The sequence below is a fragment of the Pan paniscus genome, chromosome 9, assembly GCF_029289425.2.
Source record: "Pan paniscus chromosome 9, NHGRI_mPanPan1-v2.0_pri, whole genome shotgun sequence".
Classification (NCBI taxonomy): domain Eukaryota; kingdom Metazoa; phylum Chordata; class Mammalia; order Primates; family Hominidae; genus Pan; species Pan paniscus.
This window is the reverse complement of record NC_073258.2, coordinates 17,419,295-17,447,049: the sequence shown is the minus strand read 5'-3', so window position 1 is coordinate 17,447,049 and position 27,755 is coordinate 17,419,295. Positions and strand designations below refer to the sequence as shown.

Below are 27,755 nucleotides of genomic sequence, written 5' to 3'. Positions count from 1 at the left end.
CTAGAAAGAACTCACTACCTCAGGAGGAACAATGTAACTGGACAGAAGGAACCTAAAGAACCTACCAGAGCAGAGGTTTTCAAAATGTAGGTTTTAACTCCAAGTCCCTTCCCCCTCTTATCCCATAGCATAAGGGTAGTTACCTTCTTCCTGGAGTCATTCATCTGCTCAGGCTTGAAGGTCCCTGCGGCGCCTGCCAAAGGCTTTGGAACCCACATTGGTGGGCACGAAGTTGCTCTTCACCATGCCCCCTGATCTGCTTAGCAAGCCTGCCAGCCGATGAGTCACACAGGTGGCAGTGTTGCAGGCTCTCTTCTGGGCAGCGGAGCTGATTTGCAAGATAGAGAAAGAAGAGAAGACCTGTGAGTGAAAAGCTGGGGGAGGAGCCTTCATGAAGAGAACTGCAACGCTTCGACACACCACCTAACAGTAAGTGTTTCTCGAAAATGCAATTATCAAAGCTGTTAGGGGAAATGGCCTGGCAGTCTTCGCCAGGAGCTCTGCCCAAAGACCATCATGAAAAGAAAGAAGAAAAAACAATTCCAAGCCACGGGGCACAGGCAGAAACCCTGCACTTACCATTCAAGGAGGAAGTGGGCAACGAGGCCCAGACCCACCCCAAGATACACGAGGAGTATACAGAGACCATACCCCAGCCACAAGCACCAACACTACCCCTTACCACAGAAAAATGAAATTCCCTAAAGTCTTCAGAAGAAGCTCAGAGAACAGGGTTTGCAGCATCCTCTCCCAGAAGTACTTACCAGCTCCTTCACACACTGTTCTTGCTGCTTGAGCTGGGTCATAGTGATGACCCACCAAGCCCCATACCCAGCTACCCTGAAGCTAAGGCTACTTCTGAGCATAGGCACTGGACACCCTCAAGTCTTGGATGTGGACCAGAGCAATGAGCACCGCAGCTCAGTTCCTTTTAGAAAAATAGATTGATTCATCTAATGCCAAGGCATTAAGGATGTGCTTATTTTATCATAGTACATTTAGAAGCAGAAATTGGATGCCTCTGTCATAACACCCTCTACAGTCTCAAGAAGCTTCCCTTATTTTCTTTTATCTCTAACGTGGTCAGTAAGTCCTGCTGTCTTCCCTTCCATCCTGAGGTCTTCAAAACATTCTCTGTCATAAGCAAAGATAACAATACCAGCATGAAGACAAATCAGAGAGGAATCCACATGCATCAGGTTCATAAAGTGGAGCAAGAAGGAGAATCAGGAGAGTTGAGAGGAGTTCAGCTGCCATCTGGGGGACCCTGGAGTCGGGTAGTGGTCCCTCTGCAAGCTGTTGACTATGTCCCTATTCTTGCCAGGAATTTCAGGCCCGAAGTTGATGCCAGGGAACATATGAAAGTTTTTCAGGTACTGCAAGTATGTGCCCTGCAAGCAGGTACTCAGATTACTATATGCTACTTAAATCTAGGACTGCTCAAGCTGCAAGGGAAGGACATGCCAGACAGTACCATGCACTAGGGACTGTCCCCATGGGCAGTCACTCAGAAGGTTGGACCAGGCAGGGGACATGTCGAGTGGGAGCAGGTGGGGCAGGCAGGAGGGCAGCTCACACACACTCCATTAGGAGAGGTGAGAGGGTCAGTGGGCCAGGGCAGTGTAGAGAAGGGCTGAATGAGGAAGGATGATCTTTTCTGGCATTCCCATGATGTTCAGCCCTTCATGCTCAACAGAGAGGTTCTCGGGGTGAATGTAGGTGTGACACATGCCTCTGCCCAGCAGTGCTGGGAGCAGGCCAGGGGTTGGTCTCTGCTCAGGCTCAACGTGCACAAGGATGTGGGTCTGGGAAACGGTGCTCTCCCTGGCCTCATGACAACACGCACATCTCCACAGAGCTTGCACATCTAAAGGCTCAAACCTACCTCAGACACTGCTCTGTCCCCACCCCCTGCAAGGGCTTCATCTTCACCTTGCATATGTGAAATGAAGGCTTCTTGCAGGTGTGAAAGAATGGCATGCACATGTGAAATTTCTAAAACTTTCTGAGATATTGGGTCTATTCCTGACTTCACCCTTACCAGTCTTAACTCATCCAATGCTAGGAGATCTCCCAGTACTGCAAGAGCAATTTCCACAGTGAACGATTCCACACCTCCCCATTTCATTTTCTATCAGTTTTCACAAATTGAGTTTTTTCTATGTCTAGAAAAAGCTTCTACATCTATGTTCTAACAGCTTTCAGAAACGGAGCTTTTTATTGTGTCTAACCACACACAGTCCCTCCAGGTGCACTGGGACCTCTGTCTCCCTTGGAACTTGAGAAAGGGAGCCTGCTGGACAAATCAGCTTGCTGGACCCCTTGCCAATGTGTTCTCTCCTGCCTCTTGGGATCCACCTTCCTGTGTATGCTGCGGGGAGAGGAGTCCCTGTGCTGGGCGCTTGGGGAACCTCACCTGGAGCCCTGTGTCTCCTGCTCCTGCTTCAGCTCACTGGCCTTCATCTGCACATAGTGCTGCACCAGTGCAGCCAGCAGGAGGCGCGCGTCCTCTTTACTGAGTGTGGCCGGGTCTGGGCTGCTCTCCAGGGCAGACCTGTGGAAGGGAAGCAAACTCCTTGCAGGCTGTGAGCCCCTGACTGCCCCTCCCCAGGACAGGCAGCCAGGCTTCCTGGTCTCTGCTTCTTCCCCTGGGGATGTGGCCACCGCGACTCCCAGGGGACGGGCATGATGCCAGGGTCCACCTGTGGGCAGTGATTCACCAGGAGCCACGCGTGACTTCAGAGGCACAGAGCTGTCTGGTCCTAGGGGCAGTGGGAGCAGAAGGCGCCTCTGGCTCCAGGCTGTCTCACCTGAATGGCGCCGCCTGGAGGCTGCCCGCCTGGTACAGGACCAAGATACTGAGAGCCAGGAAGGGGGAGAACTTCCGGAAACCCATGCCGCCTCTCTGTAAAGGAAGGATGACGTTACTACTGCACCAGCACAGATCTAGGTTCCAGTCCTGCCTCTGCCACAACCGCCATGTGACCTTAGGCACGTTACTTCAGCTGCCTGAGCCTCTGTTCCCTTCATTTGCAGGAAGGGCTGCTGTGAATCTCAAGAGATACATTGCAGTGAGTGAATGGCTTGATAGAGCGGAAAAAGGTGTCCTAGGGGAAGGGTGGAGAGAAAGGATGAATTTTGGTTCTGTTTTGTTGAAGGCCAGGGAGAAGCCACACGCGCCCGTGCACACAGACACTTCTGCCCTGATTTATGCCTAAACCAGGCGTGGACGCACCTTGCTGTAGACCTGCTCTCCCCTTCTGGCCTTCTCCTCTGCTGGGCTTCGCGCCAACGCATGCGAGGGGAAGGTGGGAAGGGTGGATTGGAAAGGAGCGCTCATTTCTCAGTCTTGGAATTGGGAAAATTTTTTAACGTGCCAGTTACGGGTGTCTCAGGACTCGCCCGCAAAGCCAGCCCTCTGCCGGAGCGCATTTTAGCAGCAGACTGAGCAGCAGCTCCGCGAGGTGAGCGCCCAGGGTTCTAGTCCGCTAACAACACTGCCTCAGATCCGGACCGGAATCCCGGGAAGGCTCACCAGGGAGGCGCCTCAGAGGAAAGCTCAGGGTTCCGACCTCCCAGGAACGAAACATGCTCCCGAAGGACAAAGACTGCGCAGGGCGCTCCCGGACCCAACTCTGCAGAATCCTGCGCTCAGCCAGGCCCCAACGCCAGGGCTGCAGACCCGCCTACCTCGGCTCGCTGCGCTTCCAGCGCCCACGCTGAGCCATGGGGATGCTTGGGCTCCTCTCGCACTGGTAGGAGAAACTGCCAGGACAACCCTAACCGCTCGCCTTCTACGGGGCCTGGAAGAGAGCTAGGACCACCGCTGTAAGGTAGGACCAGATGGCGGCGGAGAGGCAGACAGGCAGATGGAGCAAACGGGATGAACTAGTCGAAGAAGCAGGTTATTCGAGTGAGCGGAATGGGGAATGGGAAGTTCCTCACCTGGCGACTAGAGTTTCAGGGCAGCGCGAGCGGCCGGTCGACCCGGGATGAACACCACACCTGCTGTGGGCGCCTTCCCCGCGGAGACCCCGCTCTTATTACAGAGATAGCGGGAGGGGGGGTCCCCACCAGCCCGCGCGGCCAATCCAAAGTGGCCGGGACTAGCCAATCAAAGGACCGACCGAGCTCCGATTGCGTCATAGCTCGCACTGCCGGCACTGGTACTCTGGAGCGGGGGCAGTCCGCCCCGCTGTCATTTTTTTCATTGAGGTCATTGCTTGGGAAGCTGGAGAGCCTGGGAGAGGACAGAGATTTTTCAACTAACTAAGAGTCGGGGCAAGTCGAGGAGAGTTTGGCGTCACCTACAGTGAGGGGCCAGAGCTTCTCTCACTTCCTTGGCTCCTAAATTCCTGCCTCGCACTCCCTCCTGTCACGCCAGTGAGGGACCCGAGTCCAGCCACCCGAACCCCCAGCGAGGTTGAGCAGTAGTCCTGGGTTCTAAAGGGACCATAGCTGAAAGAGCCCACGGCAGGGAAGGGGGGGGAGGGAAAAGGGGAGGGAGAGGTCCTCAAAATTTGATCTTTTTGGACCACCTGGGGTGCTTCCCTGGATATCCTCCGACCCCTCGAGCCCTGGCACCCTGGGCACCCAAAGAAGGCTGTTTTGGTGCCAGTCTGGCAGCCAACCCTTCTCCACCTCACTCCTCTGGGATGGGCAGGAGCCGAAGAGAGGTTGGGGAGCGGGCTAAACTGACATAGCCTGCATACAAGGCTCAGCATCCACCTCCTCCCTCTTCCCCTATATCCCCAAATCCTCGACCGCGGGTCCAGCATCTCCCACGCCAAGCCAGGACCCTCCACTGCTGCGCCGAAGTTGACTTACACAGCTGCCCTGCGACTCTGCCACCTGTTTGCCAAGCTGCCTGGCGGAGATGGTCTATGCCCGGGTCTCTATCTCTCTCGCTCCACACCCCTACCCCACTTCGCTGAAGCGCCTGAGAGCTGAGCGCGCTGGGGTCCAGCTGCCACCCACGGAGGGGAGCAGGTGCTGCAGCCCGAGAGTCAGCCTGAGAATTTTCACACAAGTTCCACTCGCGACTACAGACCAGCCAGTGCGCGCATCATCACTCACATGGCAGGACTCCCCACCACACGCTCTGCCTTCTGCATTCACAGACAGTCCAGCAGACAGCCAGCACTCACTGGAACAGATGCGCCCTCACCAGCTGCTCCGAAAAGGGAGCGTGCGCAGGAACCCAAACTAACCACACCCATACCCGAAAGCAACCCCGTGTGTTTCTGTTTCCAAAAACAGGCGTGTTTTATGCAAATGGGGGTACATACTGTCCCCCAAACATGCACACCGACACATGCACGTCCACGCACACAAACAGCCTATCCATCTTTTCTGAAGGAAAGCCGGGTTCTGGGAGTCGGCACTGCCAGCTCTTCTTGCTCCCGGGTTCCAGGAGAAGATCCCAGCTTTGGCAGAATAGGCTAGGAAGGAGCTGGGGGTAGGGGCGATGGCAAGAAAGAAACGGGCGCCTCTCACCACAGCCCCCAGCCCCAGGCCTCCAGTTCGCTCTTTGACGCTTGGCAGCAGCGACCCTAAATAAGTCCGCCGGCGCCCACTGCACTCCTGGAGAGCATTCGGGAAAACTTGCTGGAGGCTGCTGGGCAAGAAGCAAAGCCAGAGGCTGGCGGAACCCCTGCAGGTGATGCTCACTGTTTCTGCGGGTCAGAAAAAAGTTCAGGGGATATCTGTCTAGGCCCTCTGGGTCCTTTTCGTGTGGCAGGACCCAGCTGGTGGGACTAGGGCGGGTTGGCCTCCAGCACCCGTGCAATGGAAACTCCAGGTAACACCCACGAAGAATCGGGACCGCTGACTCGGGTGACTGCCGCCCGGCCTGCAACTCAGATGCGCAGAGTGCACTGAGGCAGGGTGACCTGCAGTCGCCCCCTCCCCTGGGAAGGCAGTCAGAACTGTTCTAGAAGTAGCTCCGGCCTGTGGCGGACTCGAAGTAAGGCAGGAGGACTTCCAGGACCTTTGTAGTACCACACCAGGAACTGCAGCTCTCTAAGGAGTATTTCTATGTATGCGAAGGTTCTCTACGTCTAGACTGTTGGATGCGCTTTTGTGTTTTTGGTTCTGCTTTGTTTTTTAATTTTTAATTTGTGTGAGTTCATACTAGGTGTATATATTTATGGGGTTCATGAGATGTTTTGATACAAGCATACAATGTAATAATCACATCATGGAGAATAGGGTATTTGTCCCCTCAAGCATGTATCCTTTGTGTTACAAACAATCCAATTACACTGTTTTAGTTATTTTTAAATGTACAATTAAGTTATTATTGACTATAGTCACCCTGTTGTGCTAGCAAATGGTAGGTCTTATTCATTCAATTTTTTTTGTACCCTTTAACCATTCCCATCTCCACCATCACCACCCATTACCCTTCTCAGCCTCTGATAACCATCTCTACTCTCTAGGTCCATGAGTTCAATTGTTTAGATTTTTAGATGGTGGGCTCGCTTTTGGAAACAATGAGGGACACCAAGGCGGCCTTCACTTGGGAGCCCTTTTTCCCAAAGCCCTGCAATTCTAGGGGAGACTTCTGTGTCCCTCTCCCTGATTCCAGCCCAGATAAATGGCTGCCTAGTGGACAGGCAAAGTTTGGAGGTGCTACCTGCATGAGGGCTGTGCCCTCTGCCCCACTTCTTCCTCGGCCACTACCGCCCTCTCTGAGGTCTGGCAGAACTGGTAGCCCAGTAGTTCTGGGACGCACCACTCTTCGCAGGGCCCTTGGGCCAGCCTGGCAGGAGAGGAAAGGAAGCTGAGTAGGAAAGAAAATCTGGAAGGCCCCAGAACTTGGAGTGGCGGGCTCCCCAGCCTGTCAATGTTATCAGTGGTACGCAAGGCCCAGGAAGCAAGCTGGGAGCTCAAGAGGACTCATAATTGGTGTTTGGCCTCTCAAGAAGCCCAGAAATATTATCTGAAGGGAAATTTGAACCTTTGGAACTGACACTCAAAAGCTGGCACTATCTCCAAAGGCCAGGTCTGTGTCACTAGGACTTTTCTGAAGTATTTGGACAGATGGCCATACTGCTATTGTTGTGGGAAGTCAGGGACCCTGAACGGAGGGACCAGCTGAAGCCATGGCAGAAGAACATAAATTGTGAAGATTTCATGGACATTTATTAGTTCCCCCAATTAATACTTTTATAATTTCTTACGCCTGTCTTTACTGCAATCTCTGAACATAAATTTTGAAGATTTCATGGACATTTATCACTTCCCCAATCAATACTCTTGTGATTTCCTATGCCTGTCTTTACCTTAATTTCTTAATCCCGTCATCTTCGTAAGCTGAGGATGTATGTCACCTCAGGACCCTGTGATAATTGCATTAACTGCACGAATTGTTCATAAGCACGTGTGTTTAAACAATATGAAATCTGGGCACCTTGAAAAAAGAACAGGATAACAGCGATGTTCAGGGAACAAGGGAGATAACCATTAGGTTTGGCTGCCTGAGAGCCAGGTGGAACAGAGCCATATTTCTCTTCTTTCAAAAGCAAATAGGAGAAATACTGCTGAATTTCTTTTCTCAGCAAGGAACAGCCCTGAGGAAGAGAATGCATTCCCAGGGGTAGGTCTCTAAAATGGCCACTCTGGGAATGTCTGTCTTTTATGGTTGAAGATAAGGGATGAAATAAGCCTCAGTCTCCCATAGCGTTCCCAGGCCTATTAGGACGAGGAAATTCCACCTAGCAAATTTTTAGTTAGACCGATTGTCTGCTTTCAAACCCTGTCTCCTGATAAGTTGTTATCAATGACAATGCGTGCCCAAAACTTCATTAGCAATTTTAATTTCGCCCTGGTCCTGTGATCTCGCCCTGCCTCTATTTGCCTTGTAATATTTTATTACCTTGTGAAGCATGTGATCTCTGTGACCCACACCCTATTCGTACACTCCCTCCCCTTTGAAAATCACTAATAAAAACTTGCTGGTTTTGTGGCTTGGGGGGCATCACAGAACCTGCTGACATGTGATGTCTCCCCCGGATACCCAGCTTTAAAATTTCTCTCTTTTGTACTCTTTCCCTTTATTTCTCAGACCGTCCAACACTTAGGGAAATAGAAAAGAACCTACATGAAATAACATTGAATTATCGGGGGCAGGTTCTCCTGATATCTGGCCCACCAACATGGTTTTTTCTTTTTCCCAAGTGCATGTGGGAACCCGATTCCCTTTGGTAGATGCGGAGAAATGTCATCGGTTTGGTCCACAGAAATGCTTGTTCGACTCCCTGACGACTGGTGAGTAGTCTGTGTATGGTCCAGGTTAACTATGGGTCACACGGAGTCTAAAAATTATACTTATCTCTTCTATATTAAACTCCGGTTAAAACAGGGAAGGGTTCAAGTGCCCATGGAAAATATGGTCACTCTATTCAGGGCAGTGGGAAAATACTGTCCTTGGTTTCCTGAAAAAGGAAACTTAGATGTAGGCCTGTTAAAACCGGCAAAGGTTCAAGTGCCTATGGAAAATATGGTCACTCTATTCAGGGCAGTGGAAAAATACTGTCCTTGGTTTCCTGAAAAAGGAACCATATATGTAAAAGTATAGGATCTTGTTGGTACAACACTCCAGGAACTGGTCTCAACAGAGAATTATGTTCCCGTCACTGTTTGGGGTGATTGGGCCTTGGTACGTGCCGTCCTAATACCTCCTCAACTTTCCTCTCCTGCACAGCTTTCGTTATCTGATCAGCCTCTCCCTTTGTCTGTTCCTCTCCCATTTAATGATGCTGAGACTTCAATATCTAACTCCGGTGACTTTGGCTTAAATTTACCCCCTACTGATCTTACTTCTTTTCACCAAGAGCAGGTACTTGAAGCTCCCAGCCTTGACTCACACAGCCCAGGACCATAGATATGCTAATTCTTCTCTCTTCAAACCTCTGGCGTCAGCTAATGGCTCCAGGACCAACCTATAATTTACCTATAATTCTCCAGGCCCTCCCCCAACCACTGCAGCCCCTCACCCTCCTGTCATTTGGGTTCCTGAACCCATCACTTTGCCATCCACCCAGCCTGCTTCTCTGTACCCTTCTTCACACATGGATGCCAGTAATCTCTGCCTCTTCTGCTCCTTCAATGCCCCTTTCTCACACCGTCATTCCCATCTGTGTCATTATGTACCTCGTAATCTTATCTTTTTAAAAGAACTTAAGGATGCTTGTACTCAGTATGGTCCTACTTCTCCTTATGTTAAAATGGTATTACAAACTTTTTGTACACAGGTCACTTTGCTTCCTTTAGACTAGGACCTTTTGGCAAAAAGCTGTTCTAACCCCATCTCAGCCTGGTGGGCAGAGGAGGCCCGTCTACAGGCTCAGCTAAATTGGACTAATGGCATTCTAATTACTCAGGCTCAGCTCACAGGCTCCAATAGTTTCTCTGATACTTATGCCCAATTAGGCTTTGATGCTCTTACCACAAAACAAGTAACAAAGGTGTGTATGAGAGCTTAGGATAAATTATGTGCCCCAGGCCAAGCTCCTGTTTCTTTTACTACTGTTAAATAAGTTCAATTGCTTTTACTACCTAATATCATTTTAAACAAAGGAGATAAGACACGTGGCCCTGGGATAGGCTCTGGAGAAAGCTGCTTATTGGATTAATGTAATTTCTAAACAACAGCCCACCTGCACCATACACATTCAAGTAAAAAAGTTTGAGGGCCTAGTAGATACTGGGGCTTAAATTAATATTCCACATAACTCTTATAGTGCTCCCAAGTCAGCATATGATGGAAAACATGGGGTTTGTTCCTGGACTCGGTCTCGGTCCAAAACATGAAGGGATTACTAAACCCCTCCCAGTTACTGTAAAAGAAAACAGGGTGGGTTTAGGTTATCGTTTTTAATGGCGGCCACTGCCACGCCTCCTGATCCTATCCCTTTACAATAGAAATCTGACACACCATTTGGATTCAGCAGTGGCCGCTTTCTAAAGAAAAACTGGAGGCTTTAACTCACTTGGTTTCTGAACAGTTACAACTTGGAAATGTGGAATCTTCTCTTTCCCCCGGAATTCTCCTGTGTTTCTAGTAAAAAAGAAATCAGGCAAGTGGTGGATGGTAACCGATTTAAGGGCCATTAATGCTGTAATTAAACCTATGGGGGCTGTCCAACCTGGCATGCCTGCCCCTGCTTTAATACCTAAAAATTGGCCTCTCATAGTTATTGATCTTAAAGATTGTTTTTTCATATTCCTTTACATAAATCAGATTGTGAAAAATTTGCTTTTACTGTACCATCTATCAATAATCAGGAGCCTGCAGCTTGTTATCAATGGAAAGTACTTCCTCAGGGAATGCTAAATAGCCCTACAATCTGCCAGCTTTATGTTGGGCAAGTGCATTCAACAGTTCGAGCCCAATTTCCCCAGGCCTATATTCTTCACTATATTGATGATATTTTAATTGCTGCCCCCAATGATAAAGAATTAATTGACTGTTATCAAATTATGAGCCGCCGTGTTACAGAGGATAGATTACACATCGCTCACGATAAAATTCAACAGACCACTCCTGTTCAATATTTAGGAATGGTGGTCAATAGACAACGTATTCAACCTCAAAAAGTTCAAATTAGGAGAGATTCTTTGAAAACTTAAAATGACTTCCAACAACTTTTGGGTAACATTAATTATTTAAGACCTACTTTAGGCATTCCAACCTATGCACTGTCTAACTTGTTTTCTACACTGCAGGGAGATTCCAATCTCCACAGTCCCAGGACTTTGACTCCTGAGGCTTCACTAAAATGGAATTCATAGAGGAAAGAATCCAGACCACCCAGTTATCTAGAGTACAGCCATCTCAGCCTTTTCAGCTTCTAGTTTTCGCTTCATTGCTTTCCCCTACTGGGCTAATAGTTCAACATAATGATTTAGTAGACTGGTGCTTTCTTCCTCATTCTGTGTCAAAAACTTTGTCTGTTTATCTGGACCAAATGGCCATTTTAATTGGACAGGCATGGTGTAGAATACTTAAAATTTCCAGATTTGATCCGAATTTAATTGTAGTTCCTTTAAATCGGCTCGAAGTTCAAACCGCCTTTCAACATTCCATGCTGTGGCAAGTTCACTTGATTAATTTTATTGGTGTTATTAACAATCATTATCCAAAAAACAAACTGATTTTATAAAAATGACTTCTTGGGTGGTCCCTCGATTGACCAAAGATCAGCCCATTCCTGAGGCTGTTACAGTGTTCACTGATGGCTTCAGCAAGGTAAATGCTGGTTATATAGATCCTACAAACAAGCTTATTTCTACCCCTTATACCTCTGCTCAAAAGGCAGAGTTAAGTGCTGTTATTACTGCCTTACAAGATTTCCCCAAACCTTTAAATATTGTCTCTCATTCTACTTAACGTGGGAAAGAGGACATGCTTCTGTTTCACCAGGAGATCATCAAATGAAAACCACAGGGAAAAGACGTCCGCGTCAGAGACCACCCTCAGATGTGGTGAGATCTGTGCCAACTCCTCAGAAGCTGGCACACCAAATCAAAATGGATCTGATTCAATCCTCCCTGTTGGCAATGGAGACCCATCTAAATAATCCCACTTCTAATTACCTTTCTTTTTCTGCTTACAAACCTAAAAATCTCACCGTTTCTGTGAGCCTGAAAATAACATCCCTCTGTTCCTCTCTTCTTCCTTCTGCACTGAATCTCACCTACAATAGGTTTTATTTAATGATTCTCCTCCTTATACTTTCTGTCTCACCAGTTTCCTCTCACACTGATTTATCTGCTACACAAAATTATTCTTATTGGGCTTATGTGTCTTTTCCTCCACTTATTTGACTTCTCACCTGGATGGATGCTCCTGCAGAAATCTACACTAAAGATAGTGTGTGGATACCTGCAGCTACAGATGACCATTGCCTTGCTCAACCAGGAGAAGAAGGCACTGCATTTAATGTTATCATGAGTTATAAATACTGCCCTCTGTGCCTCAGACATGCACCTGGTTATATCCATCTAGAAACTCAAGTCTGGGCTGCTTAACTTCCGGAGAGATCAGCTACAGAGGAACCGGGACATTTGGTCTCCAGCCTCTCCCTTTCTCCTTTAAAACAAATGAAAGGGGAAGTAATGGGAGATACCCCATACTTTCAATATAAACCTGCAGGAAAACCATGCCCTAAAAATTTTGAGGGCCCATCTAAAACTTTAGTTTGAGAAGATTGTGTTAACTCACATGCAGTAATATTTTAAAATGACTCATATGGTTTAGTAATAGACTGGGCACCAAAGGCTATTCAAAAAAAAATTGCTCCTCTGGGGGAAGGGAGTGCCTGGAGGCTGCTTATTTTATTTCTTATTGGGAGAACGAGAATCATCATTCTACTTTGCATAGGATGTTCAGTTCATTCTTTCCCTTAAAATGGGAAGATAAAGGCATTACGTACCCCCCTACCCCCCGAGACCTCGTGTGATACTCTCCATTCTGAGCTCAGAACATCCAGAACTTTGGAAATTGGCTATTGCGGCTTTGGAAATTGGACTGCGAGTATGGGAAGGGGAAACTATTCTGTCTGTTGTCTCCAATACCGTCCCTCTCCCTCAGTATCAATGTAGATCGAGACATTCCATTTTATTTACATCCAACCTGACTGTTCCCATACAGAGTTGTGTTAAGCCTCCTTACATGCTGTTAGTGGGAAATATCAAAATTTGGACAAACAATCAAACTGTCCAATGCATTAATTGTCATTTATACACTTGTATTAACTCCTATTTTGACTCCAGGAAAAGTGTAATGTTGGTTCAAGCTCAAGAAGGAATCTGGATTCTGGTAAATTTGCCCAGACCTTGGGAATCCTCCCCCTCAATACATTTAATTAATGAAGTGTTACAGCGAATTATAAAAAGATCTAAGAGATTTGTTTTCACTTTAATCGCTGTGATCATGGGCCTAATTATAGTCACTGCACTGGCCACCACTGCCGGAATGGCGTTACACCAATCTATTCAAATGGCTGATGTTGTTAATGATTGGCAAACCAATTCCACCCAAATGTGGAATTCTCAACAAGGCATTGATCAAAAATTGGCTAATCAAATTAATGATTTAAGACAGTCTGTTATTTGGCTTGGAGATTGGGTGGTGAGTCTCAAACATTGCATGCAAATGCAGTGCAACTGGAATACTTCAGATTTCTGTATCACCCCGTATTCCTATAACTAGACTGATCATTCATGGGAAATGGTCAAAGGACATCTTCTAGGTAGGGAAGATAATTTATCACTGGACATAACTAAATTAAAGAAACAAATTTTTGAAGCCTCTCAAGCTCATTTATCCATTGTGCCTGGAGCCGAGGCATTAGATCAGGTGGCAGAAAATCTTTCTGGATTAAACCCCACAACTTCGATTAAGTCTATTGGGGGCTCGATTGTAGCAAATTTTGGAATTATGTTTCTCTGTTTAATCAGCTTATCTTTAGTATGCCAGACCAGTCAAAGAATCCTGTGTCAAAATCGAGAGAATGAACAAGCCTTCATTGCCATGGCACATTTATATAAAAAGAAAGGGAGAGATGTTGCAGGAAGTCAGAGACCCCAAACGGAGGGACCAGCTGAAGCCATGGCAAAAGAACATAAATTGTGAAGATTTTATGGACATTTATTAGTTCCCCAAATTAATACTTTTACAATTTCTTGCACCTGTCTTTACTGCAATCTCTGAACATAAATTTTGAAGATTTCATGGACATTTATCACTTCTCCAATCAATACTCTTGTGATTTCCTATACCTGTCTTTACTTTAATCTCTTAATCCCATCATCTTCGAAAGCTGAGGATGTATGTCACCTCAGGACCCTGTGATGATTGCATTAACTGCACGAATTGTTCATAAGCATGTGTGTTTAAACAATATGAAATCTGGGCACCTTGAAAAAAGAACAGGATAACAGCGATGTTCAGGGAACAAGGGAGATAACCATTAGGTCTGGCTGCCCAAGAGCTGGGCGGAACTGAGCCATATTTCTCTTCTTTCAAAAGCAAATAGGAGAAATACTGCTGAATTTCTTTTCTCAGCAAGGAACAGCCCTGAGAAAGAGAATGCATTCCCAGGTGTAAGTCTCTAAAATGGCCGCTCTGGAAATGTCTGTCTTTTGTGGTTGAAGATAAGGGATGAAATAAGCCTCGGTCTCCCGTAGCATTCCCAGGCCTATTAGGACGAGGAAATTCCCACCTAGTAAATTTTTAGTCAGACTGGTTGTCTGCTTTCAAATCCTGTCTCCTGATAAGTTGTTATCAATGACAATGCGTGCCCAAAACTTCATTAGCAATTTTAATTTCACCCTGGTCCTGTGATCTCACCCTGCCTCCATTTGCCTTGTAATATTTTATTACCTTGTGAAGCATGTGATCTCTGTGACCCACACCCTATTTGTACACTCCCTCTCCTTTGAAAATCACTAATAAAAACTTGCTGGTTTTGTGGCTTAGGGGGCATCACGGAACCTGCTGACATGTGATGTCTCCCCCGGATACCCAGCTTTAAAATTTCTCTCTTTTGTACTCTTTCCCTTTATTTCTCAGACTGGTCGACACTTAGGGAAATAGAAAAGAACCTACATGAAATAACATTGAATTATCGGGGGCAGGTTCCCCCGATATGCCATAGCATGGCACAATTCCCAGACTAGGCCCTCTGCTTCACAGGCACTCATTGGGTGTCCCACAACCCAGCACCCAGCTCCTGCCTGGGGCAGATTAGGCAGTAGTTTCTGTTAAGGCTGCCAAGACTGGGATCCCTGCACACTGCTCTGTGAAGAGTGCTTACCAGACACCAAGGGAAGTTTAACAACCTAAACACAAACACACCCCATTAGTCACGTTTGTTGTCTTCTTGAGTGTCTCCATGGTACTAGCTATTTTAGCTTTGCACACCCAGGATTATTTGACCTAGTCTTGTTCCTCCACTAGCATCTTTGCACAGTGTTTGGCACATAATAGGTTCCTGCAAATGCTCAATGAGGCAGAAAGAGCAAGGCAGTGAATGAACAATTCATGGGTTCATTACCCTAAAAGTCAGACAATAAGTTCACCCAAGTTAAATTGGGATGTAGACACAATTTAGATCTGTTAGATGGAAGGGAAGATTGTTTATCCAAAGATGCACCTCTTTTTATTTTAATAAAAGTTATCAGTGTCTTGGTGAAAAATTTCTGGAATCAAATGTGAGAGGAAGTACTGAGGGCTTTATGTCTTCGGGAGTCTGCCAGTTTGCAAAGCAAAACAAGGCAGTTTCCCTCAGTCCATCTTTGTATGATATTAGTGAGTGAATGGGAGGAAAAGTTAATAAAATAATTTATTTTTTAAATTGAGAAAATTGCATCTTGATTTCCCTGGAACTGTTCTGAGCCTCAAGGCCTCTCCAACCAACCAAACAACCATAAAGATTTATAGACAATAGTCTCCTAGGAATATCTAGCTATTAAATTGTGTCTTAAATATTTTGATACTCAGTTTAAATAAACTTATAGTATTACTTATAAAGTATGAAAATGGTGGTCTTAACATTTTGGGAACAGATTCCACTTACTATAATTTTGAAGTTTATTTTTATTTGTTTGGCTTACTTTCTGTTTTCTTTACAAATTTCCTAGAAGAAGTGTTTCTTAGGAGAAAGTTTCATTCATTCAATATGCATTTGTTGAGGACCTACTATGTGCCAGGCGTTGTTCTAGGCACTAGGATTCACAGTGTACAAAACAAAAACTCCTGCCTTCCCTGTGCTTATATTTCAGTGATGTACTTACTTAACAAGAATCCTTGTATATCACCCCTCCCTGCAAATAGAACACATCCTACCCTAATCACATGCTGTCAATGTAGTAACATCATCTATTTGTTTGTCAAAAATATATTCAGGGTTTACATTATTAAGATTATATACATATTATTCCTAGCTGAGACATATTGTGTCCTTTGATTACATTTCCTTGCATATATGTTTTATTTTGAGTTAGTAACTCCCTCTCTTTTCATGTGCTTAATTATCTTTCTGCCCATCACTTGTTTATCCCTCTTCCTGGATCCTATTTGTTCCTCATACATGGTTTACTCTCTCACTTTGGTGGATCATATTTGCCATTATATGATTGGTAGCTTTTCTGGGAAGAATTCTAGGTTGGAAATCATTTTCAGTTAAAATTTTGAAAGCATTTTCTGCTGTCTTCTATTTCCAGTGTCACTGTTGAGAAACCCATTTTATCTTTTCTTTTGTTGTTGTTGTTGTTGTTATTATTATTATAAGATCTATCTCTTTCTCTCTTCTCACTGGTGTTCTAAAATTTTATGGTGATGTGCCTTGGTGTGGACTGTTTTTATTGATTGTTCTGAGTACTGGAGGACTACTTGCAATCTGAAATTTCATATCCTTCACTTCAGGGAAGGTTTTTTGCCTTGTTTCTTTGATAATTTTCTTCTCTCTCTCTTTCTGTCTCTGTCTCTCTCTCTCTCTCTCCCTCTGTTCAACTTTCTGGGAGGGTTTTTTTTCAAGTGTATATATTTTTTTCATTCTTTTGATCATATTTTTAATTTCTAAAAGCTATTTTATTCTAAGAATGTTACTTTTTATAGCCTCCTGTTTTTATTTATGGGGTGCAGCATCCTCTCCTAGCTCTCTGAAAATATTAAATATATGTTTCTTGTTTTATTCTTTTCACATTATAGGCTATTCTTACATTTCTAGTTATCCTGGGCTGCTGACTTATATTTAAGAAAGAGGTAGGCTGGGCGTGGTGGCTCACGCCTGTAATCCCAGCACTTTGGGAGGCTGAGGCAGACGGATCATGAGGTCAGGAGATTGAGACCATCCTGGCTAACACGGTGAAACCTCGTCTCTACTAAAAATACAAAAAAATTAGCCGGGCGTGGTGGCGGGCGCCTGTAGTCCCAGCTACTCAGGAGACTGAGGCAGGAGAATGGTGTGAACCCGGGAGGCAGAGCTTGCAGTGAGCTGAGATCGTGCCACTGCACTCCAGCCTAGGCAACAGAGTGAGACTCCATCTCAAAAAAAAAAAAAGAGAGAGAGAGAGAGAGAGAGAGGCAATAAAGTGCTAATCAGAAGATGTGGATGGCAGAGTCGTCCATTGATGGACCTGAATATAGAGTGATTGGATGGTAAGTGATCTTGCTGTTTTATTGAGGTGAACCCTAAACTATCAGTAGCTATAAGTCTTCTTTTGGCTTCTTGTTTGGTTTAAGAGGATTCCTGCAATCTCCTATGGAGAGCAATAGGATGGAAGTTGGGTGGAGTATAAGCTGATGAGTAAGGAAGGAAGTTGAGAGTCTTGCCATTCATTCTGGTAATCTTCCAGTCTTTTCTGGGAATAAGGAGGGACAGTCATCTAACTGCATAAGATTAAAAGGAAATCCTGGGTCCTGCAATCGCTCCATCTTTCAGCTTATCTTGTAACTCTACCAACAGAGGCAACCAATTGCTCAAAGCCCTAAGCACTTCTAGAGTCCTTGCTTCTTGATATATTTATCTACCTTAATAGAGTTTATACTAGAAACATATGTCTTTACACTGCCTTCTCTTCTGCCAAGCCAGTTAGGAAGACTGGCTAAAGGGTGGAAATACAATCTTCACAGAGCCCTCTAATTTAAACTCAGTTCACTGGGCACTCTACTTCAGCTGAGTCCTGTTCCCCATCACAGGCCATATGCCCTGCAGGCTGCTCTCCTCAAACCCCAGAGAAATAGAGATGCCAACATCTAACCTGCAGAGGTCCCTTCTACAGAATATTTTTAGTGTTGTCTGTGCTTGCCAGAGAATGAGCAAAGCATAGTGGCCCAGACTCAAGCTGATCACTCTAATAAATAGACTCAGTGAGTGACGTCAAAAAATTACTCAGGTTAGGTTTCTCTGAGATGATTAAAATTCTCTCTTGGCTCAGACTTACAATACCCAAATTGACTCTCTCTCCCTGTCTGAGAGCATTATTCCACACTGCAAAAAAAGGTAGAAATACAAGTCCTTAATAAGAACTTCCTTGTAAAGCTAATTGGTGTAAAATCTACTTCATTCAACACTCTCAGACAATGACAGTTCTTGCTAAGATAAATTCCCAGGTAAGAGAAACATACTTTAAGTGGAAAACGCACCTTTTAAAAAAGTCACTTTGGATGGAAACCCTCTTAAAATGCATTACACTCTCCTCTTAACCTTCTCTGGATGACTCACAGCCATCATCAAAGGAACATCGGTCACAGTGCTGTGTCTTAAGTAAAAGCCTGAGTTGGCTGGGCTGTTTATCTTCACTCTTGCTGCCCCCAGCTGCCATGCTTCAGAGCTCATCATCCACCATTTTTAGTTGTTCATTGCCTCCTTCACACTCAGGATCTCAGGATCATGTTTTCGGGTTTTGGTGGCTTCTTCTTCTTCTAATATCTTTGCCACTAGCCCCAGGCCCAATCTACCTCAATATTCACCTTCTAATTTAATGCCATCAGGAAAACAATAGAAACATGCTCAATAGAACTTGCTGGAGCCAATCAGGAGGAAGGAGGTTAAGGAAAGGATCTAGGTGTCTCTCCTACATGCAGACTGAAGAATGCTAAAGGGCTCTAGAGCATTGAATTATGACATTTACTGCAGCTACTCAAAGGCCATTTTCCTATCTTTTCTTGCTCTCACTATGGCCTCTATAGAGGAAGTTTCTGAATAGGTGAGTGTTTTTCTTTCTTTCTTTCTTTCTTTTCTTTCTTTTTTTTTTTTTTTTTTTCTTTGAGATGGAGTCTTGCTCTGTCATCCAGGCTGGAGTGCAATGGTGCAATCTCGGCTCACTGAAACTTCCACCTCCCGGGTTCAAATGATTCTCCTGCCTCAGCCTCCTGAGTAGCTGGGATTACAGGCATGTACCACCATGCCGGGCTAATTTTTGTGTTTTTAGTAGAGACAGGGTTTCACCATGTTGGTCAGGCAGGTCTCAAACTCCTGACCTCATGATCCAACCGCCTCGTCCTCCCAAAGTGCTGGGATTACAGGTGTGAGCCACCATGCCCAGCCGGTGAGTGTTTCTGTAGCTTCTTTCACTGTTTCTGTGGTGTTAAGGAAGTTTGAGAAAGACCATACATTTAAAAGAGGGTCTTGCGTAACAGTGCTGTCCAATAGAACTTTCTGCAATAATAGAAGTGTTCCACATCTGAACCATCTGGTATAACAGATACTAGACACATGTGGCTCTTGAACACGTGAAATATAACTATCGTAACTGAAGAGCTGAACTTCTAATTTTATTATTTTTAATTAATTTAAAAGTAATTATCTATATGTGGCTAGTGGCTACTCTTTGGGACAGCACTGGTCTATAGTATCATGTAGTTGTTGCAAGCAGACTGTGGAGCCACACACTGTTGTTCAAATTCTGGCTCCCACATTTATTAGCTATGTGACCATAGGCAAATCGCTTAAACTTTCTGAGTTCTGGATCCTGTTTTGTAAAATAGGGATAATATTATTACTTATTTCCTAGGGCTGTTGTGAGGATTCCATAAGGTAATAATCATAAAGTTCTTAGAACAATGTGCAGCCAATAGTAAGTGCTATATAAATGTTAACTGTTATCTGACTTTGGGTTTCTCCAGAAGCAGATCCTAAGATGAGAATTTGAGTACAAACCATTTCTTTGGGAGTTGCATTGGTAAGGAAACAGGAAAGTGAGACCGAGGAGGAAAGGTAGCCTTTACAGAATATGATCACGAGCAGGTTACTGCTGTAGGGAACTGAGGCCTCATCCTCCGGAGACCCTCTGGAACACTGTAGAGAGCATGTCTCAGAATTGTCCCACCCAAGGAGTGTCAAGTTATTTATCCACCAACTCCAGTCTGTCATTATTAAGGGGTAGTTCCCAGGGATGCTGATGCCCCAGCACATCTAGCCAGTCCTGCACGGCCAAGCTTCTGTGGCCAGAGAAAATGCCTAGGCAGAGAATCATAGGTCTTATAGTAGAGAACTATGGATACAAATAGGAATGGCAAATCCTGTCAGTGCACTGAGACGCCTGCTATAGCCCAGATTATTATTACAAAGAGACTGCCACTGCTTACTGATCCTCCCTAGAAATAGTCAGGAATAAGTTTACCCATCCATATCATGTTGCAAAAGATTAGCCAACAGACTGTTATATGATGATGTGACCTCATTGGCTACTCCAGCCCATCTTATTCTTAAGGCCTTTCCCCAGAGCATCTAGAAGGCCCTTGGCAGTCTTAATGACAGTTATCTTCAGCATCCCTTTAATCAATAGGCAAACACAAAGAAAACTCAGTGTCCTCTATTCTCTCACAGCAATAAGACCAGAACCCACACAGAAGCCCTCAGCTCAAAGGAATATAGAAAGGACTTGCTTGCTAAGGCTGGATGAAGGTTGAAGGGGAGCAGGGGGAGTATCCCAATCCTGATTTATAAGTTTTCATGGATCAATCTGTTATTTCTTGTTGGACAAACCCTATTTTTTCAAACCTAGGATCTTGGAACTTTCCTTAGCCACGAAATTACTGATGAATTTCTTCTGTTTATCAATTAAGAAAATTAAATTAGGTTTGTTTATGTGTATAGGTGTTTTTAATTCTCTTTCTTGATGAGTTAAAATTAAATTTTTATAAGTTCTCCTGAAAGGAAAGAGGATCATGGGAGATGGCAGTATGACTATTAACAATAATGCTAATTGTAAACATTTGGCGTTGTAATAATCTAGGGGCTTAGTTGCATATAAAGACAGGATGCTGAGGAGCTTACAAAATTTTTTAAAAAGGCCAGGGAGTCAGGTCTGGATCCCACATAGTCAGAAATAACATCCAGGAAAACAAACCACATCATGGAAATGTTCTAGTAGGAAGTCCATTGCTCCTCACCTGTAGCAGTTTTGATTCCAAGTGACTTCCCATAATATCCCATCTCCTCTCAAACAGCCATCATGTCCAAGTGCTCACTTTTGCCTTCCAAGTGTTCACAAATGCCTCTGATTTCTAGAACCTAAGTCTGTGCGGAACTCTAGCTTCAAGAGAACTTGGGAAATCAAGTGTTAAATTTTCTACCCTCTGTAGAAAGGCTTGCATGCAAGAAGCCTTTGAGTAAGTATTGAGTAAGCCACATACAACTTTCTGTGGATGTCCAATAATCCTCTCTAACCATTTCCGATACAAGAATTTTTGGTTTTTCCATCCAAATCTGATCCCCCACATACACACTTTCCCCCATCATAGTAAATGGCAGCACAAATAACTTCCTTTCCCCTTGTCTATATTCAATCCACTAGTGTGTCCTACTAACTTTATTCCCCTCACCCCCAAACACATCCCAAATCCATCACTTTCTCTCCACCTCCACTAGGACTCCACCTCCTGGACTAAGCCACCATCATCTCCTACCTATACAAGTGCAGTAGTCTCATAACTAGTCTCCTGGCTTTAACTGTTGCCCATATAATTTCCCCTCCACGTGACTCTCAGAGTAATCTTTTAAAAGTATAGATTATACTGAGTCACTCCCCTTCTGACAAATCTGTATAGTTAGGTTTAAAAATTAAATCCTTTTCCTACACTAAATAATTTCTTATGTGGTCTAGCTCCTCTCTGTCTCACCAGGATCCTCTTATGCCAGTCTCCCCTCACCCATATACTCACATTGGCTTTTTAAAAAATCCTAGAACTGAAACAACAAGACCTTTCCCACTCCAGAGCCTTTGCACTTGTTGGTTTCTCATCCTAAAAAGCTTTCTCTCACCTGTCAATCTTCCCTTCTTTGGCACTGCTTCAACACACATACCACATCATCACTCTTGAGAGCTGGCTCAAAAATCACTGAATCACTGATCAGTGATGCCGAACCAAGTTTTAGTGTTCAGCGTAAAAATCAGTGTCATCTACTTTAAAAATACCATTGCTGCCCACCTATCTAAAAAAGTCCTTTTAATTTCTTTATGACATTAAACTGTTTTACTTCCCTTACAGAATTCAGCATTCTCTGAAATTATCTCTGAAATATACTTGTTTGAATATTATTTGTCTTCCTTCACTAGAATGTAAGCTACTTGGGAGAAGTCTCCTTGAATACCTTGTCCATCACTTTAACCCCAGTACCTGGAAGAGTGTCCAGCATAAAGGTTGGGTTAGTAAACATCTCAAGTCTGATGGAAGCCTATGAATGCTTACTATGCAACTTCACACAATCCTTACAACAGCCCTATGATGTAAATACTGTTATCCTTGCTTTCGAGCTGAGAAAACTGAGGATAGAGAAGTTAAATACTAGCCCAATTTCATATCTAGTAAGAGAGGGTTTAAGTATAAAGCAGTCAGATTTCAGTGGCCACACTTTCAATATTTATGTGTATTTGCCTTTTTCATAGCAATTGTAGGTCTTTAAGAAGAATCAAGAAGCTCTTGATGAATAGCCACCTCAGCTCAATCATGCCAAACAGGCATGTCAAATTCTAGGTGATGCCAACTATCTCTCCAGGTGCCCAGCCATAGTCATTACAGAAGGCTCTTGGTACTGGGTGCAGTGGCTCATGCCTGTAATTCCAGCACTTTGGGAGGCTGAGGCGGGCAGATCACCTGAGGTCAGGAGTTCGAGACCAACCTGGCCAACATAGTGAAACCCCATCTTTACTAAAAATACAAAAGGTAGCTGGTCATGGTAGCAGGCACCTGTAATCCCAGCTACTTGGGAGGCTGAGGCAGAAGAATCGCTTGAACCCAGGAGGTGGAGGTTGCAGCGAGCCTAGACCCTACCACTGCACTCCAGCCTGGGTGGCAGAGTGAGATTCCATCTCAAAAAAAAAAAAAAAGAAAGAAAGAAAAGAAGGTTCTTGGAAAACTAAATCCATTTGGAGGACCAAATTCAGTCTTGTCTGGGCCATCACTGTCCTTTGGTTATCTCTTCAGTATATCTGAAGACTGTGACAAACACTATAGAAACTTTCAGAGAGGAAGTCTCCAGCCCCAAAACTAGAATCCAGGGTCTCCTTAGTTGACTACTTCTCTGACCCATCCACAGATTGTCTTCCAGGATAGAATGAGTGAAGGAACTGTTGGTGCAGAAATCAGAACTAGACAAAAATCTGGGCCCAAGGGCAACCAATGTGATATTCTAATTGAAATCAGGTAAAATCCTGAAAGGGTAAAGATGCTGTGCCAATTTCTGTCCAGAGATGGTTAGTATCTAGAACAGTGCTTGACATGGTAACCACTCAGCAAATATTGGTTAAATGAATAATAGTGGTGCAAAAACTTTTTTGCTTTTTTTTGTTTTGATTATTCATCATTACTGTTGTTTTATTGGATCCTTATTGGGTTTGGATATCAAAGTCTATGATTTGAAGTCAGGAAAAAGTGAATTGTTCTGCATAATAGAGGGAAGAAAATTTAAAGTCCCCTTAGGACAGTCTGGAAGGGATGAGTGAAAAAAAGTAGGAGAAAGTAGAAACAGCAGAAGCCTAATTGCTCACAGAGGTGATGAGCAAATGAGAAGCTTGCCTTGGTAGCTACGGATTAGATGAAGACAAAAACATTGAAAAAACAGAAATGCCTAATATGAAAAGTTAGCTTTTTTACCTGGCAAGCTGTGATGTGACTTTTCCTATAACCCCCATATCTTTAATAAAATTGACTATAATTTTTTCTATTTTGTTAAACTGGACATTTTTGAGAAATCAAGGAAGGAATTGAATTTTATCTCAGAGCCCACATGAAGCAGGATCAAAGTCAGTACACATGAAAACTAGAGCCCAAAGACTATAAAGCATGAAATAAGGATTTAAGCTAACCCTATCTTGTAAGGGGTTGGTAAAGTCCAGCTTGCATCTGAGCTACACTAGCACCAGGACAGCCACTCAGTAATGGGGTTTCTCAAGGTTATTGCTTTTCATTCAGTTGAAATGAGAGTCATTTCTTACCCTTATGCCCTGTGAGATTTCACTGGAGGTTGTTCACTGAAACATTTTCATATCATTGCATCAACCCTCTTGAACTCACTGTGCCTGCCCCCAGTTCAGTCTGTGACTCACAAGTACCCTGCAGCAAAAGAAATCCAATAGAGGGCAAATCCCTCACCTTACCTTCCTTTCTAAGACCTTTGATGTTCTCATGTGTCATTTCATAATTGGGATTGTCAATTAGTCGCCTCATCTCTGGTCCTCACTTTCCTCTCTCCCAGCCAAACTCAACCTTCAGCCCACACAATGGAATTCAACAAAATGAGGTAACTGTTTTCTGTGTGAGTCACTCTGGGCAACTCTGTTCACAGAGCACTGTGAGGTGAGCAGCCAGAACCCAGGCAAGTGTTTCAGCCATCCAAGAACTGGCAGGCAGCCCAAGAGACACTCTCACCTGATGACAGACTAGCAGGATGAGTCCTGGAGGAAATGGTTCCCAACAGCTGCAGAAGGAGTCTCTTGGCTCATGCACAGCAATGCTCTTCTCAATTAAAAACGTCATTATTCACACTGCAGTGTAAAATCCTTTTACACTGTGCTCACATTTCTACAGGCCTTCATCTGCTCTGCCCATTAAAGACAAGACCCTTCCATGAGATGATGACATCTCCAAGTTACTGTTCCACCCAAACAGTCCTATATAATGAAGAGAAAAATTTTGCTGGCCCTCGAAGGGCAAACACAAGGAGAAAGATTTCCACAAGCTGTTTCCCTTTGCTGAGCACTTAGAGGAAAACTGTAAGTGGTTGGAAGAAGGCTTTGTTTTCTACAAGACTTTTAGTTATTCCTCAGAAATTTTCCTGCTTATTCCCAGAGGAGGTCATCTCTTAGATGCTGTCAGTCAGATAGGGATTGGCAGCCAAGCAGAGGTGCTCAGAGAGGTTTCCAACTAATGTGGCCAGCGGAAAACTGCCAAAGAAGCACGGCTCCTTAGGACAAATAAACTGGAAGATATTTTGGAGATAAAAATAAATCCTTTTGAAAATGAAAGATGGAGAGATGCTGTATATACAAATTGCCCTGTTCTGAACAATGTTGTCACTAGGACTGGCCCTGGAGACCAATGATACAAACCAAAATGTTCTCAGACATGCTTTGATGGTCTTTTTCTCCAAAGTTATCTATTCTGTTTCCATTTCATTCTCACAGGACTTGCCATGGGGTTCTCATAAGATTTCACATTGGTCATAATCCAGGTGGCCCTGGACTGCAACCTCTGAGTTGGCAACATCAGAATAGGAATTACGAAAAACCAATTTAAATTTAAATACAGACACAGGCAAAAGAGAGTTGGGTTGTCCAAGCTAGTGCCTAGGTGGACACTGCCTCACATTTTTAATTCCAGAAGCCATCAGTACTGAGTGTCAGATCTCATTAGTCAAACACAGTGATCAGGAATCCTGTTTTCCTGGAGGATTTCCTTGAGGGAGGGACCACTCAAGAGTCTGAAATATTTCACGTCATAGAGTATGGATCTCACCCCAACACCCAACCAGAAAATAGGGAGAACTGGAAACCAAAATTCCCCCCCCCCCCCCCCCCCCCCGCTGTGGAAGGATGAAAACCAGAGTGTTGGAGTTCTGTCCTGATAATGGAGCAGACGGCTAGGCAGAAATCAATGAGGGCCAGTACAGGAATTCAGTGCTAAGTATTGGGTCATAAGAGAAGTAGGGAAGGTATTAATCCAGTGCTATATGAGGATCCTGGGACACTGGCTCCTAGTAATCTAGTTATAACTATTAGCAAAAAAGAAAAAAAAGATCAGTGATGTGAAGAGATGGCCTAAAGGAGCTCCAGCAATATAGCTAAGCAGCTGGCAAGTGGTCTGAGGAGCATTGCAATTCCAGGCCTCCTAAGGTGGCAGTACGGGCACTGGTAAGACATTCTGCTGTGGTGAAACTAGTTTACCATAGAGGATTCACAATTAAAATAGGCAAACAGGAAATGCAAGACAGAGGCTAACAAAGGGTTTTTTTTTTTTGGTGGGGGTTAGTTGTTTGTTTGTTTGTTTGTTTGTTTTCTGAGATGGAGTCTTCCTCTTTTGCCCAGGCTGGAATGCAGTGGCACAATCTCAGCTCACTACAACCTCTGCCTCCCAGGTTCAAGCAATTCTCCTGCCTCAGCCTCCCAAGTACCTGGGACTATAGCTGTGTGCCACCACATTGACTAATTTTTGTACTTTTAGTACAGACTGGGTTTCACCATGTTGGCCAGGCTGGTCTCGAACTCCTGACCTCAAGTAATCCCCCCGCCTTGGCCTCCCAAAGTGCTGGAATTACAGGCATGAGCCACCAGACCTGGCCAGTTTTTGGTAATTCTTAAAGAACTCAATGAGCAACACTCAACCCTAAAGACTATAGAGCTCATGGTTGAATTTTAGATAGCTAAACAGACAGGAGTTTTTGTAAGTTTTGTAAGTCTTGCTCATCCTTCCCTCTTCCATCCTCTATCTCAACTATTGTGTCTACCATTAAAGCACCTTAGACCTTGAGTTTGGCAATGCAACAAGTATGTGTTCAACACGAAATAGGTAATTCAATAGCAAAGCCCTAAAACAGCCTGGCTTGATTATTTCTCAGGGCATGCAGTTCCTTTGAAGCAGGATCATTTTAATAATAATAATAATAGAAATAATAATAGCAATTGAAGACATTTATTTCACAATTTCCATACACCTAAGAGCTATACATATGAATGATAATGCATGATTATAAAGCATGCATATTACAGGTAATAAATATGTTAGCTAATTATAAACAATTCCCATTTTCATATAGTTTATCCTTGCCAAATAAAACTGTAAAAAAAAGACACCTTTCAAATGCTGCTAAGGAGTAATACCTGAATGAGGTTGATTTAATGGAGTCTTAGTTCCTGCATGTGTTCTAATTGAATAGACTATGTAGTAATTCCCTTACATACCCATCCATGTCCAAGAACAGTGAAGATCTTTATTTAATATGAATTATTGCAGATGATTAGCACAGTCTAGCCAAACCATTCCAGTAATTGTTTTTACTTGTTATATTAATATATAAATTCTCAAAGGCTATAACTTAGTGATGTTGGGTGAATTTCACTGAATGATAGCTCAAGCACCTGAAATATTGACTAAGAAAACTAATTTATCAATACTGATAATCAATTTTAATATGTTAATTGATTGTAATACAGGATTCTGTGGTTCAGAAAAAAAGAACAAGCAAAAAAACTTTCTTCCATTTCCAAATACCAATTAATAGATCTCTACTTCCCCTTGGATTTCTTCTTACCACCTACCACCTCCCATCTTCATTCTTTCCTCACAAACTAAACATAAAAGTTACCTACAAAGCATAGAATCTGTGTTAAAGGATATTCTTGCTTGTTTTAAGTCCAAAATTAAACAGCTCTGAATTATTAAAAAGCACATGAATTCAAATGTCCTATTCTAATAAGAAAATGGTTTACATTTCTCTATGTTCAAGGAAAAAAATAGTCAAGAGTGTACAAGTGGGGTAAAAATTATTTCCAGTAGGTTATGTGATTTAAGTTATAGAAACGAACCAGGCAATTCAATTAAATGTCATGGAAAGTAGGTTTTTCCTTTTCCTCTTTTTTTCTAATATGTACACTTTGTGAGAAGATAAATCCATAGTGTGATAATTTGTCCACTGGGTCCATCAGACACTGGAGACAGCTTCCTAAGAATTATAAGGCTTCTAAAGGCTTCTAAAGCCTAAATTGCCTAGAGCATTTTGTGTGCCAGGCACTTTGCTAGGTGC

At 44.0% G+C, this 27,755-nt stretch overlaps 1 protein-coding gene across 2 annotated transcripts in view; it reads right to left on the bottom strand.

Moving 5' to 3' along the window:
- Positions 1 to 27,755, bottom strand: part of CALCB (calcitonin related polypeptide beta) — a 175,746-nt gene that overhangs the window by 1,054 nt on the left and 146,937 nt on the right. Inside the window, exons 1-4 of one of the 2 annotated variants that reach the window (XM_003818196.5) lie at positions 3,946 to 4,492; positions 2,811 to 2,905; positions 2,417 to 2,554; positions 144 to 328 (exon numbers count right to left, since the gene is read on the bottom strand). In XM_003818196.5, the coding sequence (XP_003818244.1) occupies positions 169 to 328; positions 2,417 to 2,554; positions 2,811 to 2,896 (384 nt within the window). In that variant the 5' untranslated portion in view covers positions 2,897 to 2,905; positions 3,946 to 4,492 and the 3' untranslated portion in view covers positions 144 to 168. Of the gene's footprint in view, positions 1 to 143; positions 329 to 2,416; positions 2,555 to 2,810; positions 2,906 to 3,945; positions 4,493 to 27,755 lie in introns of those variants that run through there. The other variant, XR_010113334.1, reaches the window with a different exon arrangement.